Source organism: Sorex fumeus, unplaced genomic scaffold (assembly GCF_029834395.1).
Source record: "Sorex fumeus unplaced genomic scaffold, SorFum_2.1 ptg000044l, whole genome shotgun sequence".
In the NCBI taxonomy this organism is placed as follows: domain Eukaryota; kingdom Metazoa; phylum Chordata; class Mammalia; order Eulipotyphla; family Soricidae; genus Sorex; species Sorex fumeus.
Genome location: NW_026606101.1, coordinates 5,234,520 through 5,255,000, shown reverse-complemented (window position 1 = coordinate 5,255,000; position 20,481 = coordinate 5,234,520). Strand labels below are relative to the sequence as shown.

Genomic DNA, 20,481 nt, shown 5'->3' with positions numbered 1-20,481 from the left:
TCTTGCAGGGCTTTCTTCTTCTGGGTCTGATCTATTTGCTATCTCTTGATACATCAACCTTAAAACAACTTACTTTCCTCTTGTGGGAGACAAAGATGTTAAAAATACTATATATATATATATATATATATATATATATATATATGCTTCAATATTTGGCCTTAGTTGTTCCCCCTCTTGAGCAGAGACCCATGGAGGAAGCCCCCAGACCACTGAATTCACCCCCGCCTCTGGCCAGAAGAGCCTCAGCTGTAGCCACTACAGGCTCATCAGCTTTTCCCCTGCTGTTACACAGGCAGGTTGAACCTAGTGTCTTCTTGACACATAGATTCTCTAGTTTTTACATCCTGCAGGACAGAGACAATGGCTTAAGGGGACCAGATTATTTATGAAGGGTTTTTGACATGGTGCTCCCCACCCGCAGAGGGAGTCCCATGCGGTATGAGATGGGGGTGATGGGTGGTGTTAATGGAAGAATGAGAAGCAGGGAAATAGGGCTCTGATTTTTCTCTTTCAAGAAAGGCTCTCAGGGGGTTGGCTCAAATGGTTGGCATGCGGTCATGGCATGCTAGAGTCCTGGGTGTGATCTCTGGCACAATGCTGGTTACAGTCCCTGGATACTGCCTGCAAAGTGTTCCTCAGAATCACCAAATTTCATAAAGCCAGGAGTATAAGAAATGAGTGAATTCATTATGGGGTCTTTTAAATCTACTAGCTGTGACATCAGAAGACAGGTGAGACAGACAAAGAACTGCAGCTTTACTGGCCTTGCTAGTGCTGGCTTTCTGTCTCCATTTCTACCTCTATGCCCCGGTGGGCAAGTAACCACTTTCTACTTTCCTTCCGGGCTGGCCCTTTATAATACTTTGTTCTCAATGGCTTGATAAGGGCTGGTAGTAATAACAAGACAGCCTTAATGCACACTATTCACTCTGCCACTAAAAGCAGCAAACATGTGCCAATGTGGTGTCTGAAAACTACATCCCCAGAAATGGGGGTCTAACAGAGGGAAGTAGGTCCAGTTGGAAAATCACAACAGTCTGGGCACTGCAAACAGGGATCTGAGCTCTCATCACACACACAGAGCCAGCACAGTACCAAGAGCTGGGGGGTGGGTTTAATGAATGTGGGCGACACCATAACTTCACAGGGAACATCAAATACACTCGCGCTCCAGCGCTCACCTTTGCCCTACAGGAAGCTCTGCAAGCCCTTCAGCTCACTGGCTCTTACCTCTTCTGGGCTTCCTTGTTGATAAGATCCATCTCAGAGGTTCTCCGGAACATTTCTTCCTGGCCCCAGTACCCTTGGCTCCCTGGCCCCAGGATTTCAGGCCGACAGAGGTCCTTGCGGTTGCACCGCTGGTAAATGGTGACCAGACGCCGGAGACGAGCCGTGAGAGCGGATGGAACTGGCCAGGGCGATTTGTCTGAGTCGGAGCCATCCTGGGCTTCAAACATCAGTGAGGACATTAGTATTTACAAAGAGAACCCAAACAAAGGCGACTCGACAGCAGTCAAGGTACCTACTGCTCAACAATCGGCTCAGAATCTGGGCGCAGCTGGAAGGCTGCTTTGGCGTAACTCCAGGACACTGGAGGCTGTTATCTCAAATACAAATGGGCCCTTCTGTGGCCTCAGACCTGATCTGAAGACCTTGTGCTAAGGCAACAGAAGACGCAGATGCTCTGGAGCCCTCTCCACACAAATCTGTGGGCTTGTGTGTAGCTGAGCCTTCTAAATGCCAACATCTTCCCGGAGTGTGAATTCAGAAAAGTAAAATAAATAAATCCAAATCCCCAACTTGAAAAAAAAAAAAAGAAAATCAAATAGATGGAAAATTCGATCCCCTTTGTTCTCTCTGACTCCATCCTGATTTAGGAGAACATTCCTTAAATTTCTGAACTCCAGTGGCAGCCGGGGGATGAGTGTTAGAGCCACGTGGAACAAAGGACTGTGTGTGACTCTAGCAAAGAGTGAAGGTCAACTTGCTTGGCTTTTTAAAAGAGCTGCTTGGGATAGCACAGCGGGTAGGGCGTTTGCCTTGCATGCGGCCGACCCGGGTTCAATTCCCAGCATCCCATATGGTCCCCCGAGCACTGCTAGGAGTGATTCCTGAGTGCATGAGCCAGGAGTAACACCTGTGCATCACTGGGTGTTGACCCAAAAAGCAATAAATAAAATAAAATAAAAGAGCTGCTTGGATAACTGGCATTTTATTGCACATGAACTCTGGAGTAACCACAACCTGGGGCCTCATTTTCCTTTTGCCTTCAGAAGACACAGTCTCACCTGCCTGGCTGTCATCCTTCTTCTCGCTAAAGATGCCATCACCTCCATCACTGGAGCTCTCCTGGGGAGACATGAAGCCACACGATCAGCAACTGACACTGCGGACTGACCCCACACAGCCCGACACAGGAGGTGTCAACAGGAGCCAGGACACCTCCTCTGGCTTACAAGTACCTTAATGGCCACAACAGCCCTGATAAAAGAAAGATCCCTTCTCAAACACAAATGGGCCCTTCTGCAGTCCCAGAACTTGCTTTGCAACTTTTTGTTGCTGTTCTTATTTTGGGGTCATACCCGGTGATACTAAGGGATTACTCCTCGCTCTGTGCTCAGAGATCACTCCTGTTGGGCTTGGAGGAAAACCATAGGAGAGGATGGGGATCGAACCCGAGTCAGCTGTGTATCAGGCAAATGCCCTACTCGCTATACTAACACTCTGGACCCCAGCTTTGCAGTTTTTAAAAGAGCCAGAAAGCAGTTCACTTAAAATAAGCTTTCTTTCTTACCACCATGGGGAACGATTCTGTCTATAGAGAATTAGCTTAAAGAATCATGAGCTGGCATGCTCTGCCCGACAATTACAATTTACAAGCATTTTTTAAAAAAAAGCTGTGAATTTAAATATTTGCTTCACCGTCATCACTTGCTATTTAATACTATCATTTCACAAATGCTGAGCCTGATTTTTTTCCCCCCCTGTGAGAAAGCATCATGCTTATGTTCATTATGGTTAGCTCACTTCACAGCAACAGACGCTATTTTCCTAAAACATGACTGCTCCAGACAGGAGACCTGATGGCTCAAAGCCCCAGGAATTTAAAATTAAAATCACGATCTGAGGCTTCCAGCAAATCTGGGGTAATATCACAGGCAGAGAGCTTATCCAAACGGGAGCATTTCTCAAGCTGGCTCTAATGGAACCCTTTCCTGGTCTCAGGCATGGAATTTTAAAAGCTCTGTATGTGTACAATGTGATTGTCTCACGGGTACAAGAGAGAGTGCTGTTTCTCAAGTAGACTCACGCTTTAACAAGGGATCAATGCTTCTGATTCAAATATTTCATTAATGGGGCAGGAGAACCCCAGTGAGCAAGAACTTTGGCTTTGTTCGAGCACAGGGTCAGATTAGAGTAAGGGTCAAATAATTGAAGCAGGGGCTGGAGTGATAGCACAGAGGGTAGGGTGTTTGCCCTGCATGCGGCCAACCTGGATTCGATTCCCAGCATTCCATATGGTCCCCTGAGCACCGCCAGGAGTAATTTCTGAGTGCAGAGCCAGGAGTATCCCCTGTGCATTGCCGGGTGTGACCCAAAAAGCAAAATAAATAAATAAATAATTGTAGCAGCAGACTATGTTCTGTGTGTGCTTGCTCTTCAAATGAAAAATAAATCGCTTCTAATATTTTTAAAGGACTACATGATAAAAGAATAGGAAACACGATTAAATGTGTCACGAGCCCAATGTTTCTGCTCTGCTGCTTCCTGAATTAGCACATACAACACTACGAATGGTCAGAACAGACAGACACCCACGGCCAGCAACAGTCCAAAACACTGCCCTTGGCCTGGTGCCATGAAGGGCCTGACAGAGCAAACTCTGAAAAGATAAAGAGGATCAGTGGTGCATTTGCAGAGTCAACTAATTTCTCTTCCTGGCATACTGAGGATAGTTAGTATCACCGAGAGCAAGGAGTTGGTTGTAAAACCATTTATTTCAGTGACTGAGAGTGTTGAGGACAGTGTTACATATTCAGAGTCGGAGAGGACCAGCTTACTCTTCTCTCTTTGACCAAAACCATTTCCTGCTATCTAATACCTAATGTCAGTGGATAACAGAAACACCTGCAGAGCTCCCAGACCATGATATTATAAGGAATAATTCCTTACTGAAAAACAATGAATCAGATCTGATCTCAGATAATTGGGAACTGAAAGCTCAAATTACAGCGCTTACACATCTTTGGGAACAATAGGGAAACAAAGGAATTCACCCGCTCTAGCAGACAGGGATAGAAGTCCAGAAAATTTAAGCTCAAATAAAACCTCACGTCTCAGAGAGAAGCTCAAAGCAACTCTCCATGCAATGATAATGGAAACAAGGCAATCAACAGAAGAAAAATTCAATCAGCTCGAGGATGAATTCATCTAGAGTATCAGAGAGTCTATACTAATGGAACTGGAGTTAAGAATGTAACAGCAAGCCACAGCAACAGAATTCAGCATGAAGAGACAAAATGTTCGCCATGAACGATAATAAAGTGTCAAAGAAAGGAAGAGTAAATCAATGGAAGAGAATGTAAGATTCTTACATGCTGGGGCTGGAGCAATAGCACAGTGGGTAGGGCATTTGCCTTGCACGCGGCCAACCTGGGTTCGATTCCCAGCATCTCATATGGTCCCCTAAGCACTGCCAGGGGTAATTACTGAGTGTAGAGCCAGGAGTAACCCCTGTGCATCACAGGTATGACCCAAAAAGAGAAAAAAAAAGAGAATCTTATATGCTATGTACTATGGCTGCCCTATGGATCCGGCCTCTCGTCTCTTTTTTTCTCTCTTTTTGGATCACATCCGGCAATGCTCAGGGGTTACTCCTTGCTCTGCATTCAGGAATTTCTCTGGTGATGCTCAGGGAACCACATGGGATGCCAGGGATCAAACCTGCACTGGCTGCATTCAAGGCAAACGCCCTACCCAAATGTACTATTGCTCCGGCCCTGGCCCCTCATTTTAATGGTGAAAAGCTGAATGTATTTCCTCTAAGATCAGGTACAAGGCAAGGATGCCTACTGTCTCCACCTATATTTAACATAATATTAGAAATCCTGGCTGTGGCAATCAGGGAAAAACAAACATAAAAACAAAAGCAAAAAATCAAAGGGATCCAAATCGAAAAATCAGTCAAATTATCATTTGCAGATGATGTAATAATATACATAGAAGACCCTAAAAAGTCCACAAAAAAAGTTCCTACAAACCAATACAGCAAAGTAGCCAGCTACAAAGTCAATACACAAAAATTGGTCACAGTTTATATACAACTTTTACATACAAAGAATGAATCAGAGGAGAAAGTGATCAAGGAGTCTACTTCATTTTAAATAGTGTCCAAAAACATCAAGTATCTAGGAATCAACTTACCAAAAGATGTGGGAGACCAATACCATGCAAACTATAAATCATTTAAGAAAGAGACCGAAGAAGACCTTAGGAAATGGAAAAATATTCCATGCTTACAGACAGGAAGAATCAAAACTGTTAAAATGACTATCCCACTTAAGCTATTATACAGATTTGATGAACTACTCATCCAAATTCAGAAGACATTCTTTGAGGATCCAGAAATAAAGTTTGTGTAGAACCAGAGAAGACCCCGAATAGCCAAAGCAATAATAAAAATTAAGAAATTGGGGGGTATCTCATTACCTAATTTGGAACTATACTATAAAGATGGGCTGGAGTGATAGCACAGCGGGTAAGGTGTTTGCCTTGCAAGCGGCTAATATGGCCGACCCGAGTTCTATTCCTCCATCCCTCTCGGAGAGCCCGGCAAGCTACCGAGAGTATTTCGCCTGCAAGGCAAAGCCTGGCAAGCTACCCGTGACGTATTCGACATGCCAGACACAGTAACAACAAGTCTCACGATGGAGATATTACTGGACCCGCTCGAGCAAATCGATGATAACGGGAGGACCGTGACCGTGACTATAAAGATACAGTGATCAAAACTTTAAGGTATTAGAATAATGATAGGTCCTCTGATCAATGAGTCAAAATCAAATACCCAAGCACAAAACCCCTTTTTTATGGACAGTTAATTTTCAATAAAGGCTGAGAATATGAAGTGGACTAAAGATAAGTCCTTTCAAAAAAAACAGAGCTGGGAATACTAGATAATCATGTGTTAAAAAATTAAAGCTGGATCCACATCTCACCCCTCCTACAAAGGTCAATTCAAGGTGGATCAAACTTTGAGAGATCGGATGGGGAAACTATAAAGTAAATTAAGAAAAATATAGGCAGAACGTTTCAAGATTTGTACCTCAAAGGGACTGCACCAAATTTAAAAATTTCTGTGTGGCAAAAGAAACAAAGGCTAGGGGGTCAGAGCATCCCATAAGGTTCCCCAAGCACTGCCAGGAATGGGAAGGGCATTTGCCTTGCACCTGGTTTTGATCCTGGGCATCCCTCATAGTCCCCCGAGCTCCTCAGGAGTAATTCCTGAGTACAGAGACAGAAGTAACCCCTCAGCATTGCTGGGTGTGACCCAAAAAGCAAAGCAAAAAAAAAAAAAAAAAAAAAAAAGAAACAAAGGCTAAAACTCAAAGACAGCTGTTTTATGTTTGTTTTGTTTTTGGGGCCAAGCCCAGTGGTGGTCAAGGCTTAATCCTTGCTCTGCACTCAGTGATAACTCCTGACGGGCTCAAATGGCCACATGGAATGCCGTGATTGAACCTGGGTTGGCCAGATGCATGAAAGTGACCTACCCACTGTATTATTGCTCTGGCTCCCCGAATAGCTAGATGAATGGGGAAAATATTCGCACTCAACACATCAGACAAAGAGTTGATGTGCAGGATACATAAAATGCTCACAGAGACTACCACTGCCAAAAGAAAAAAAACCAAACAAACAAAAAAAAAAACCCCTACCAAACAATGGGAAGAGGAAATGAAAAAACACTTCTCAGTAGGCATATGAAAGCAGCATCATTTATCTTTCAGGAAATCTAAATCAAGATTGACAAGGAGATATCATCTCACATTGGTGAAAATGGCACATTATCAAAAAGAGTAGGAACAATCTGTATTGGCGGGGATGTAGTGAAAAATGAACTCTCATCTTCAGCTGATGCGAATGCCTGGTTCAACTCTGTTGAAAACAGTATGAAGAGTTCTCAGTAAACTTAGAATTGAGTTGCTATTTGACCCAGCAATTCCACTTTTGGGCATGTACCCAGAACCCCCCCAAAACAACAACAAAACCCAACCAGCAACCCCCCAAGCCCCCAAAAACGTGCATTTGAAAGGACATATGCACACCATTATTCACTGCAGCACTTCGTACAATGGCTAGACCTTGGAATCAACCTAGGGCTTCAATGACAGATAAATGGATTATGAAGATGTGGTATGTAAACCCGAGCTGCAAGGAACGATCAAATTGTGCAATTTGCTGCAATCTGGTTGGAACTGGAAAATACCATGTCAGGAAAAGATGGACAAACACAGGATGATCTCACTTATCTGTGGTACACAGAGTGATGGGATGAAGAAATGTAATGTAGTAAAGTGGGGATGCCTAGATCACCCTTGGCCCAAGAGTAAAGAGAGGAGAAGGACAGAGAAGAAAAGAAATTGAGGAGGGAAGGAAGGAAGAAGGTGAGATAGGGAAGTAACGGGGACCCAGGGGTCAGGAGCTTCAAGTATACCGCTGAGGTGGGAGAGGTAACGCTGTACACTGAAAACATGAGATTCATACTACAACTACAGAACTTTGAAATGTGCCTGTCAAGCTGGCAGGAGGGTGTGTATGGTGAGGGGTGGGGATGGGGGTGCAAAGGAACACTGGTGAAGAGAAGCCGGCACTGGTGGTGGGATTGGTACTGGAATATTGTATGTCTCAGACTCAACTATCAGTAACTTTGTAAATCGTGGTCACTTAATAAGTTTTTTAAAAAATGTGTGCTCCTAGGAAGATATCATAACAGAGTGAAACAGCAGCCTACTAAAGCCCAGGTAAGTAAGTCAAATAATGTAGTAAGTATTATCTACACATCCCCCCAACCCCAAACGAGCAAAAAATTCATCTCGCATAGGAGGAAACAGGCACAGGGAGAGAGATGCTTGTGTCTAAGGTGACGCTACATGAAGACAAACATCTAGCCCAGGTCTGACTGCGGATAATGAGCTCTGAGGGCTGCCCAGCAGAGCCTCTCCGGGGGACAGACACACTAACTGCACTGTCAGCAGCTATCAGCAAGCGGACACCTTGCAAATGCCCCTTCTCTACTGAGGCAGTGGAGCTGCACTTCTTCCTCTGAAAACAAGAGGAGTGACTGTGAAGATGGCGGCAGTGGCAGTACAGACTTGTTGGACCCTAGAGACCTGGAAAGTTTCCTCTGTGCCCTTATGAAACGCTAGGGCCAATGCAGAAGGGGATGTGTGGTCTTCTTACACTTAGTCAAAACTAACTGTCTCTTGGGTGCCAGGAACTCAGCTAGGGTCAGGGTCTCCCACAGTGGAAAAGAAGGAATTCTTATCCTTCTGGAGCTCTAGTCGGGGGCTGTTTTTTGAGACACAAGATTAAACATTAGCCATACTACATGACAAATTCTTCTTATTGTCGTGGGCAATTCTGCCAGAACCAAAATAGTGGCTTGCGTTTTATTAAGAGGGATATACAGACATTCACTAGATACACCAGAGGGCTCCATTCAGAGCTAAGATTCCTCCAGACTACAGACTAGTTCCCATCTAGGACCACGCCTGACTGAAAGGAATTACCATAATTATGGAAAAAAAAAAGGCTTTTTCTTTTTTATTGGAGGTGTGTGTGTGTGTGTGTGTGTGTGCGCGCGCGCGCGCGCGCGTTGGGCCATACCTGGCAGTGCTCAGGGATCATACCTGGCAGAGTTCTGGAGGACCATTTGTGATGCTAGGGATCTAACTAGCAATGTGCAAGGCAAGCGCCTTAACCCATGCACGATCCAGCCCCTTTTGTCTGAATCCTTGCCTACTGATCTGCCTGAGGACAGATGTGGGGGATGGAAAAACCCCAACCAGCATCTTTAGTGCAGGAGGTGAGGGGTGAGGAAGAGCAGGCCTGGTCCAGATACTGCCTTTCTGCACCTGCTTTTTCAGCTCAGAGAAATATATATTTTTATTTATACTCTTTATAAGTCACTTCAAAAATCTAGAAGTCATTCCCCATTCCATCTGAATTTTTGTTTGTTTTGAGGGCCACACCCAGTGATGCTCAGGGCTTACTCTTGCCTCTGTGCTAAGGAATCAGGGATATGGGATGCTGGAGACTGAACCAGGGTTGGCTACAAGCAAGGCAAGTATCCTACCCTTTGTACTATCGCTCCAGCACCGCTATCTGCAATTTTTTAAAAAAATAAATTATTTTGGTGGTGCTATATCCAGAGGTGATCAGGCATTACTCCTAGCTCTGTGCTTGGGGATCACTTTTGGTGGTGTTTGGGGGACAATACATGGTGCCCGGGATAAAACTTGGGCTGTTCGCATGCACGGCAAATGCCTTACCTGCTGTACTATCTCTCTGACCCTTCTACTGATTATCATTTACGGACTTGAAGAGCAATATAATTAACACAGCTATTAATTTTGTTAATGAATACAAAAGCGTTTCGGAGGCATTAAATCCTATAAAGAAACTTACTTCTTCGAAGGCAACAAGTTATTTTTACTGCCGCTGCAACAATTCAATGCCCAGATCTCTCCCAGCTGGAAGGCTGATCAGTTTAGCATGTGAAGTTGAATACAAACAGCTTTACCATAGGGGGGTAGTCCGATGGTTGCCTTTTCACAGGCGATGCTGTTGTAAAGAGCGAGCAAGTATGTGCAGATAAAACACTGTCTACTTTCTTGACGATAAAAAGAATACTTGATAGAAAAAATACTTCCTTCTGACAGTCTTAATTCTGTCAACTCTCAGTCTCTGGCAAAGTCCTTTTACTGTCTTGGCCCTGAGTCTCCTCTTCAGCCCTCACGTGAGTGTAAGGGTCGTGGTTATCTCCAGTGCTTACTTCACACACTCAAGCAAACAGCAGCTCCGGCAAAAAGGGAGAGCTGAAAGACTAAGGTTGCGTGGAAGGATACACTACCACTGTCATTTCTTTCGCATTTGAGCCGTTTCTATGGGAAAACACGCCCTATATTCCACACAACCACCTCGGGATGAGAATGGCAGAACTTGGGGCTTGACAAGACCAAAACTCAATTTCCTTCTTGTCAAGGGTCTGAAGCTTATCTGCTTTCGTTTATCACTTCTTAATCCTTGGGGGAGGGGGAGAATGAAATGTGTATTTGCAAAATAATTATCTTCTACTCTAAGAAAGTGATGTCATTGTTACTGTTAAAAAGAATCAGAGCTGAACGAAGCCAAAGTACACTTGAATCAACAGGGAAAAATCATTAACTTCTGGATGGTGCTCAGGAGAAGGGGAGAGACAGCCTCTTAGTGGTGCTAGTTGGGGACAAAGCTGCAGTAAACTCCGGGACCCGGTATCCATTATATTCTGAAAGGCTCATTTGTCTCACTACTCAGGCAGCAAATGTGGTGAAATCAGTGCTGGGGCCCCAGGGTGGTTTCAGTCTGTTCATGCAGCGTTCCCAAAACCTCATTTGAAAATGCAATGCAGGCGGCTGCTCCCGAAAAACTACACAGTTCCCTGTCCCTCAGTTGCAAGTACATCAACCCCCCACCCCGCCACACCCCCTCTCCTCCCGCATGTTATATACAAGATAAATAGGAGAAAACTCTGAAAAGGGAAGAGAAGACAGACCAACTAGGAATCATCCTGGGACCTCAGAAAAGCCACAGTGGTGAGTAATACCGTTTTGGCTTTGTCTGGTTCTGACCGGACAGGGACTAGATTTGGAGATTAAGTGGTGACCCAGAGACGCCAAAAGTTACAGGCTAAATAAAGGAGTCCCATAAGAACCCGCCATCCCCGCAGAGAGGCAGGTTAGAAACACAAAATGTTAAGCAGATATGCGCTACACTGCAGTCCAGTAACAGAAAAAAATGGGCTCACAATAGCCATGACAGCAAAGGCCAAGTAAGGAGCCTTGGTTTCCAAATACAGGTTTGATCAGTATTGAAAATGACAACCCAAACCTGCCCGCCACACACACACACACACAAGCTAAAGCAAACTATTAAAGGAAGGTAAGGACCAGCAAGACAGCTCAACTGGAACACAGGCTCTGTGCGCAGGAGGTGGGGGTTCAATCTGTGAGCACCGTGGGGAGCAACCCCTGGGCAGGGCTGGAAAAGCCCCTGAAAACTGCCAGGTGTGGCCCCAACCCCCGACTTTCAATTTCCTTTTCCGGGTAACCCAGAGATAAGCAAGAAAAAAAAATTTAAAGGAAAAAAAACCCAATAAATGGCAATCTTAAGCCAAAGCACATCAATAATCACACTGATTATACAGTCAGAACGCATCAACTAGATGCTGGAGAGTGGCACTGTTAGAAAATGAGACCCAAATCCACCGTCTTCAAATGATGAAAGTAGGCTGCAGGGAAGAAGGGTTGAAAAATTTGTATCATGCAAACATCAATCAAAGGAAACCAGTAGTTATAGTATAAACTCAATAACAGGCCAGAGAGAGAAGCCAACCTGGATTGATTCCAGCACCACATATGGTCCCCTGGCTCCTCCCAGGAGTGATCCGAGCACAGAACCAGCAGTGAGCTCTGAAGACAGCTAGGGGGGAGGTAAAGGTAAAGGTAAAGGCCCTCCCGTTGATCGTCGATTTGCTCGAGCGGGCCCAGTAACGTCTCTATTGGAGACTTTGTTGTTACTGTGTCTGGCATATTGGCTGGAGCGATAGCACAGCGGTAGGGCGTTTGCCTTACAAGCGGCCAACATGGCTGACCCGAGTTCGATTCCTCCGCCCCTCTCGGAGAGCCCGGCAAGCTACCGAGAGTATTCGATATGCCAGGGGGGAGGAGGGGCCCCCAAATATATTTATATTTATTATTAAAGTAACTTCTTTTTTGTTTATTTTAAAACCAAAACTCAATATAGTAAAGGTGTTCATTCTTCCTAAAGAGACATAGGGGTTTAATGCAATTTCTATGAAAATTTCACTAAGAATTTTTTTTTCTTATTTTTTTGCTTTTTGGGTCACACTCAGCTATGCACAGGGGTTACTCCTGGCTCTGTACTCAGGAATCACTCCTGGCAGTACTCAGGGGACCATATGGGATGCTGGGAATCGAACCCGGGTTGGCTGCATGCAAGGCAAACACCCTACCCGCTGTGCTATCGCTTTAGGCCCTCACTAAGAATTTTTTTTATAGTGGATAGATCACTGCAAAGGGCCAGAGAGAATTCAAAGGGCTGAGTGCATGCTTCGTATGGAGGAGGCCTGGGTTCTATCCCTACCATCACATAGTTCCTGAGTGCTACTGGTTATTGTGAGACTATTCTTGAAGGAAAGGAACAATAAATACTAAAATAATTTATTTTAAAAGGCAAGTGGGGGAGGGAGTGGGGGTAGCAGCACGGTAGTACAGTGGGCAGGGCATTTGCGTTGCACACAGCCAAACTGGGCATCCCATATAGTCCCCAGAGCTCTCCAGGAGTAATTTCTGAGTGTAGAGCCAGGAGTAACCCCTGAGCATTGCTGGGTGTCACCCACAGAGCCAAAAAAAAGGTATGTAGGAGGAATAAGCCTACCCACTCTCAAGACTATGTCCTACTGGAAAAACAAAGGATATGGAACAGGAAGACAACCTAGAGATATAATCACACAAATATGCCCCATTAACTTTTGATTTTTTTTTCTTTTTGCTTTTTGGGTCACACCCAGCAATAAGCAATACACAGGTGTTACTCCTGGCGGTGCTCAGGGGACCATATGGGATTCTGGGAATCGAATCTAGGTTGACCGTGTGCAAGGCAAATGTCCTATGTGCTGTGCTATCGCTCCAGCCCCCTGCCCAATTAACTTTTAAATGAAGATGGAAGAATGTCTCTGCAGGAAGAATGATTTTATAAAATAAATGGTTCTTGAGCAATTAGAGAGCAATAAGTTTGAAAAAAAAAAGAACTTTGATCTAATTATCTCCACTTGCATGAAATCAAGACTTTGATATCTGTAAGTAGGCAGTTCTCAGACTTGACACCAAACAAACAAATAAACAAAAAATCCTAAAAAAAAAAAAAAAAAAACGAAAAAATCCACAACAATCCATAAAGGGAAAAATCAGTAAGTTTTAATATGTCAAAAATAAAAACTTTTTTTTTCAAAAGACAATGTGAATAGAATAAAAAAATACAAATTACTTGGTTATGGGATATATCTGCAAGCCATTTGTCTAAAAGCCTAGTTAGTATCTATCTGGAATAGATAAAAAAAAAAACTATGAAGAAAATTAGCAGTAAAACAAAGAAAGAAAAAAAAGCAATTAGAAAATGGGCAAAAGGCATGAGAAAATCTATCACTAAAGACTCTATACAGATGGCAAATAAGTACATGGAAAGATGTTCAACATCATTAGTATTAGGGCAATGCTAATTAAAAGCACAAAATGCACCTTTCCAAATGCTTAAAATTAAACAATAGTGGCAATACCAAAAAGCTACTACGAATGGAGAGATGCTGGATGACTCACAGATTGAGGGTGGGTGGGAATAGAAAATGGTACAGCCACTTCAGAAAACACCTTGTGAATTTTGCCCAAAAGGTAAAACACGGCAATTACCATATTACTTAGCAATTATTATTTATAAATATAAATTACATTCATCCTCATGAAGAGAAAATGTATATCCACACAACATTGGTACATGATGTTTATACACTACAGCACTGTCCTCCCGTCGTTCATCGATTTCCTCAAGTGGGCCCCAATAATATCTCACAACAAATTGTGAGACTTGTTGTTACTGTTTTTGGCATATCGAGTACGCCATGGGTAGTTTGCCAGGCTTTGCCATGTGGGCGGGATACTCTTGAGAGCTTGCTGGGCTCTCCGAGAGGGGTGGAGGAATCGAACCCGAGTTGGCCGCAAGCAAAGCTAATGCCCTACCTGCTGTGCTATCACTCCAGCCCATGTTTATACAAGTGTTAATAATAGACAAAAAGGTGTGTAGGACTCTGATATCCTCCATGGGATGAATGGCGGAATAAACCCTGGACATCGACCACCATTCAACAACCAACAGGCCTGTGTTACTGACACAGACAACCAGGATTAGTCTTCAGGGAATTGTGCCAAGTGCAAAAAAGCCAATTCCCAAAGGTTATATATGATTATATTTTTGTAATGCAAAATGACAAATTACAGAAATGAACATATTCATGATTACCAGGGATTACCAGAAGGTGAAGGCAGGAGGGGAGAGGAGCAGGGGCAGCGGCAGGTCGCGAGGGGTCTTCGCGGTCAGGGAGATGTCCACCATCCTGATTCTACCCATGCACCCCTGAGGTAACTTTTTTTTCCCCTCTTTTGGGTCACACACAGCGATGCACAGGGGTTACTCCTGGCTCTGCACTCAGGAATCACTCCTGGCAGTGTTCAGGGGACCATATGGGATGCTGGGAATCGAACCCGGGTTGGCTGCGTGCAAGGCAAATGCTCCATCTGCTGTGCTATCACTCCAGCCCCCCTGCTGTAACATTTTACACAGCTTTTAAGGCAATTCTAAGGTGGGAAACTGGATACAAGGCAAATAGGAACACTATGTCTTACACCATGTAAATAGCATGTGTAATCTAGCTATTTCAAAATCTAAAGTTCAATCCGCCCCTCTCGGAGAGCCCGGCAAGCTACCGAGAGTATTCGATATGCCAAACACAGTAACAACAAAGTCTCCAATGGAGACGTTACTGGGTTCGCTCGAGCAAATCGATGATCAACAGGAGGGCCTTTAACTTTACCTTAAAGTTCAATCAGCATATAAGAAGCATGCTGACAACTATTATAAAAAAATGCGGGTAAAATGCGATGGGACTGCAGCAACCTTCTTAAAAGGACTATTGGGGCTGGAGCAATAGCACAGCAGGTAGGGCATTTGCCTTGCACAGGGCCAACCCGGGTTCGATTCCCAGCATCCCATATGGTCCCCTGAGCCCCACCAGGACTAATTCCTGAGTGCAGGCCCAGGAGTAACCCCTGTGCATCGCCAGGTGTGACCCCCCCCCCCAAAAAAAAGAGCAAAAAAAAAAAAAAAAAAAAGAGGACTACCAAGGCCCTGAGTAATAGTACAGTGGGTAGGGCATTTGCCTTGCATGAGGCTGACCCAGGTTCAATCCCAGGCACACCATATGGTCCCTCGGGCACTGCCAAGAGTACTTTCTGAGTGCGAGTGAGAGATTTCTCACTTGACAGTACAGGTCTTGTGGGTCACCAATAAAGTACACCCGACTTACCATTTGTTTCTGGAGACCATCTATTTTGTCTTCAGCACTGTCTTCTTTATCCACATTACCTCTAAATACAAGTTAAAAAAAAAAAGGATTATTAGCCACCAAGGAACTTGCAACTAGGGTATTTGCAAGAAAAACCTTCCAGATTACTGATCAAAGGAGTAGCAGGGCCCTTTCTCCATGGCACTCAACTATGTGGCTACCCTAGTGTCCTAGGTTCTATCAACAAACACCTCCATCAATTGTGACTGTAGCCCTGGCTCAGAGGCTATCTGCTCAAGCTGGTGCTGTCAGAAAAAAAAAGTGCACCGTGTCCATCAAGAGTTACCTGAATATGTAGCACTGATAATAGAAGAAAAGACTCCAGATACTGGAGATGGTGCAGACCAAGTAATCCCTGAGGCTCCAGAGCCCAGAAGATTTAATAATCTTCACCGGGAGTCAGTTACATTTGCTGACCACCACTGCCCCAGGAGAGAGCTCGGCAGTGACTGCTGGGGAGGGGACTTAAGTCCTCTTCACCACCAGACACCTGCCTCGGGGTCTGCTGCCCAATGTCCTCTCTCGTGAGCTCAGCGGTTGCTGATGCCTCATCCTCATTTCTCTGATTCCTTTGACTTGGAAACCACCCTGGAGCAAATGTTCTTTGTCATGAGCAGCAGACGAGCACCTGTGAATGACGAACCATAAAAAGGGAGCCACCCCACGCTTATCCACAAAGTTTATGGAAGGACAGAAACCGGCATTTGGTGCAAAGCACTTACAGAATCAAAGTAAAAGGGTCAAGGCATTGGAGGTGTAACCAAAGCAGCCTTTCTGGAAGGCAATTCTCACACGGCAGGATTTCTGGAAGCGGTCGGCCCCAACACAGAGCTGCGGGGTTGCTTCCTCACATGGAGGTTCAGGCCAAGCTTGACACAACAAAGATGCCCGACCCAGCTTCTTACCGTTCAGGAATGTCTGAGCCCCCATCGGCAGCGCCCTGCTCTGCAGACAGGGACTTCTCATCTGGCATCCCGACTTTCTCCAGGAAGCAGAGTGCTGGGTCGGCTCGCATGGCATTGTACCTCTCATACCCTGAGCAGGAGTAATGAGAAATGGCAGAGTTAGAACTCAAAACCCTCACTTGAGTCCTACAACAGTCAGTTTGCTCCCTTATTATGCAAAACCAGAACATAGTTCAGGTTAATCAGATTTCAAGATTCTTTGGGAAGTGCTGGAACGCAAAATGAAAGCATGTCCAATGGAGAGGTAGAGGCAGTGCAAGAATTCTTGCTTTTGCATAGCAAGGGGAACAAGGCGAGTTGGCTTTGAAACTTCCCAAACTCCTCTCAATACTGGACATCTTGTTACCCTTTAAATGTGGCAGGTTTTCTTTTTTCTTTCTTTTTTTTTTAGCTTTTTGGGTCACACCTGGCAATGCACAGGGATTACTACTGGCTCATGCACTCAGGAATTACTCCTGGAGGTGCTCAGGGGACATATGGGATGCTGGGAATCAAACCCAGGTTGGCTGTGTGCAAGGCAAACGCCCTACCTACTATGCTATCGCTCCAGCCCCAAAATGTGGCAGGTTTTCTTACCTGCAGACAGTGCAGATAAAATTGATACAGTGCAATTTTATCTGTACTGTCTGTAGCACTGTCCTCCCGCTATTCATCGATTTGCTCGAACGGGCACCAGTAACGTCTCACAACAAATTGTGAGACTTGTTGTTACTGTTTTTTGGCATATTGAATATGTCACGGGTAGCTTGCCAGGCTTTGCTGTGTGGACGAGATATTCTCAGTAGCTTGCTGGGCTCTCCCAAGACGGGCGGAGGAACTGAAACTGGATCGGCTGTGTGCAAAGCAAACGCCTTACCCACTGTGCTATAAAATTGACTGCAATTTTATCTAATGCACTAAAAAGTGAAGTTGAACAAAGTGATGGATGAAATATAAAGAACAAAAGGATGAAATCTCAAGAGGACTACTGTGAATGAATTTAATTAAAATGGACTGGTTGTTGCATTACTCACAAACTCGGGTCTGAAATCCTAACCCGATTGGCTAGACCCTGGGAATTACCTCTCAATATATCTCCTAAGTAAACAACAGATGGGGCAGTCACTGTCTTGGTTTTTGGGCATACCCGGCAGTGCTCAGGGTTACCTACCCTATGGGATACTGGGGACTGAACCAAGGTTAGTCATGTACAAGACAAGCACCCTACGTGCTGTACTATTTCTTTGGACCCAGTTGGGGCATTTTTGATTCAGAAGAGATATCAAAAAATGAGAGGCAAAAAAATGAAGGGGAAAAAAAAATCTACTTTTCTACTTTTTCTTTTAAAAGCCAATGCATGAGACTGTTATTATGTTATTAAATCTAATATAATCTTAGGAGACAGGATCTGGTCTTGTCAATGACCCAAAACTACAGCCACACTGAACAAAAATCAGGAGGCAGGGAGGGAACTGATCTTGAATGTCCTCTTGTGCTGGACCCAGCATGTAGAGGCCATTTCTCGCTGTGCAGTCTGTTCAGAGACACATGGGGACCACGTAAGATACCTGACTGCAACCTGGCTGGGTAGTTGTCTGAATTGCCTTTTGTTCTAACAGCAGGGCTGGTGCAGTTCTATCTTCCATCCTGCAGGCCACACCTGGTCCTTTTTCTCTGAGGAGCTGGTGGGCACTTTATCTTGTGATTCCAACTGCAACCTCTTGCCATCCCCATGACAAGTGCTGCCCACACAAAGAAAATGCTGAGAAATTGTGGTGCCTCAAGCTCTTTTTCACTCAGTCCTTCCTGTGGTTACTTGATTACTGTCTCTCTCATGACTCTGTGGGTGCTGTGGGAACAGAACCCGGGTCTGTTTTCACTCATCATTATATGTTTAGAACCTAGCTCAGGGCCTGATAAGACACAGTATAAACTTGATTAACTGACTGCATGAATCAAAGCGGGGGGAGAAATGCTCTTCCTACTTACAAACACACTTATGTGCAGTGCAGTCTCCTGCCCCCGTGCCTGGCTGTCCTCACCGGGGCCCCTTGGAGGGGAGAGGGTTGAGCTTTCCTCCCCGCCCCGACCAGGGCTCCGGCAGCGGAAGACCTCCAGGACCAGCCACCACCATGCCGAGACCGCTCTCCGCACACATGAAGGTACTGGCAGAGGGACAAAGCTACGCAGGTTCCGGGGCCGAGATCTCCAAGCCTACTCGGATTGGAGTTGAGCATCCTCCACCCAGATCCTCCAAATTCCAGTAGGCGGGGGTCACACCCACCACCTGGCCCCCTGGCGCCGTGTAATCCCATCAGCGGCCAAGACTCAGAGACTATAAAACCCAGCTTCGAGGCCGCGCGACATCTTATCAGGACATCTTTTTATGACATCTTAGTATCTCATTTCTACTTTGGACAAACTTGCAGGCTATCGAATGTAGCCTGCCCACAGGGCAGAGTCTGGCAAACTCCCCGTGGCGTACCAAATATACCAAATACCAGTAACAATGATGGGTCTCATTCTCCTAATGAGCCTTGAATAAAATCTCAGGGCTAGGATGAAAGAGACGTTACTGGGGCCTGCTCGAGGCAATCGACGAATAACAGGATGATGAATGAATGAATGAATAGATAGATACAACCATCACTGCAGTTTCCCAGATCACATAGTCATCAGGTGGAGTCTAAGAAGGCAGGGGGGAGGGTCTACCTTCTAAGAGGCACACGACAGGATGGGGATTTTCAGGAAAGGAACGAACATTCCCTAGGATACATGCCGTGTTTGAACACTCCAATCAGGAGGGACTTATCGGCCTCGGCGTCCCACCAATCCACGGGGATCTCCACGTAGTCAATGTCGGGCAGAGGCACTTCCAGGTCCCTGTGGAGGAAGGGCACAGACTCAAAGTTCCTTCCACACAGCCAGAAAATAACACCAGAGCTACTGACCAAACTCTCGTAGGAAGCCACGTCTCTTGCTGCATGTTTAGAGACAGAAATAACAAATGGAGGCATATGCAAGTCACGACAAAAGTCGTCCATATGTGAGTCATCTGAAGGTAACTGTGCCCAAAGGGGAGGAATCACAAATGAGCATAGGCTGAAAAGAACAGCACCCAGACCATCTTGGTTCCACAGCAGAGAGCCTAAGAACCACGTGAAAACAGGCAAGCCTGCACCGGGGCATGTGAAGCTATGGAAACAGACTGCCAGAGGTGTGCTACGGGTCTGCTGAGTCAAACTAGCCACAAATTGCATTGCTCCAGGACCTAGGGAAAAGTGTCACTTGCCCCAGGGACTAGACAGAGGGAGAATTAGATTTATAAATGCCACCAAGTCCTGAGTTTCTGTTCGATTCCTGACAGCTATTTTTGGTTTGTTTTGAGGGTCCTTCTGGCTCTGCCCTCCAGGAATCACTCCTGCAGTGTGCAGGATTGTATGGTGTGTCCAGGATTGAACTTGGGTCAGCCACACGCTGGGCAAGTGCTCCACCTACTGCCTTCTCACTCCGTTCCCAATCTCTGACAGCTTACGTGGGGCCTTAGCTCGTCTTCATTTATCGTATCTTTAGTGTTACTCTCTGAAGTCTTCAGAGAACATGACAGTGTCTCTCTCTACCACCCAGCTCCTGCGATCAGGCCTCTGCAGTGCTTGGAGCTTTGTACTGTGGGCATGGTGTTCTTCAGCTTCTACCTTTCCAGTAGTGTCCCCTGTCTGTCTCACTCTAGCGTCCAAAGCTCTGCCTCAGTGGTGCGTGGAACTTGTCATGGACCAACTGTTATTTCACTCCTCGTGGTAACTTTTCCATTATCAAATATTAAATCTCAGCAGGGCCAGTGAGTCAGATTCACGAAAGCAGAACAAAGGACAAAGGGAGAGGACAGGCAGTGCAGTCGGCTCACCCTCTCCAAGGGAACCTTTCTACCCTTCACTTGTCTAAGAAATCACATGGCAGGGAAAGAGCAAATCTAAGAAATATCAAAGACTCCGGTTCTCTGCACACAGATAACCCAAGAACTGAGCCAAAATGTCCAATCTCTCTGACCTTACTAGAAGGATCAGTAACTACAGCAGAAAG

General features: G+C 45.3%; 1 protein-coding gene across 4 annotated transcripts in view; it reads right to left on the bottom strand.

Moving 5' to 3' along the window:
* Positions 1 to 20,481, bottom strand: part of CHD6 (chromodomain helicase DNA binding protein 6) — a 196,248-nt gene that overhangs the window by 21,672 nt on the left and 154,095 nt on the right. For all 4 annotated transcript variants that reach the window (XM_056122088.1, XM_056122086.1, XM_056122089.1 and 1 more), the window contains 5 exons: positions 19,181 to 19,284; positions 16,363 to 16,492; positions 15,419 to 15,479; positions 2,292 to 2,352; positions 1,234 to 1,450 (listed from right to left, as the gene is read on the bottom strand). In XM_056122088.1, the coding sequence (XP_055978063.1) occupies positions 1,234 to 1,450; positions 2,292 to 2,352; positions 15,419 to 15,479; positions 16,363 to 16,492; positions 19,181 to 19,284 (573 nt within the window). The remainder of the gene's footprint in view (positions 1 to 1,233; positions 1,451 to 2,291; positions 2,353 to 15,418; positions 15,480 to 16,362; positions 16,493 to 19,180; positions 19,285 to 20,481) is intronic.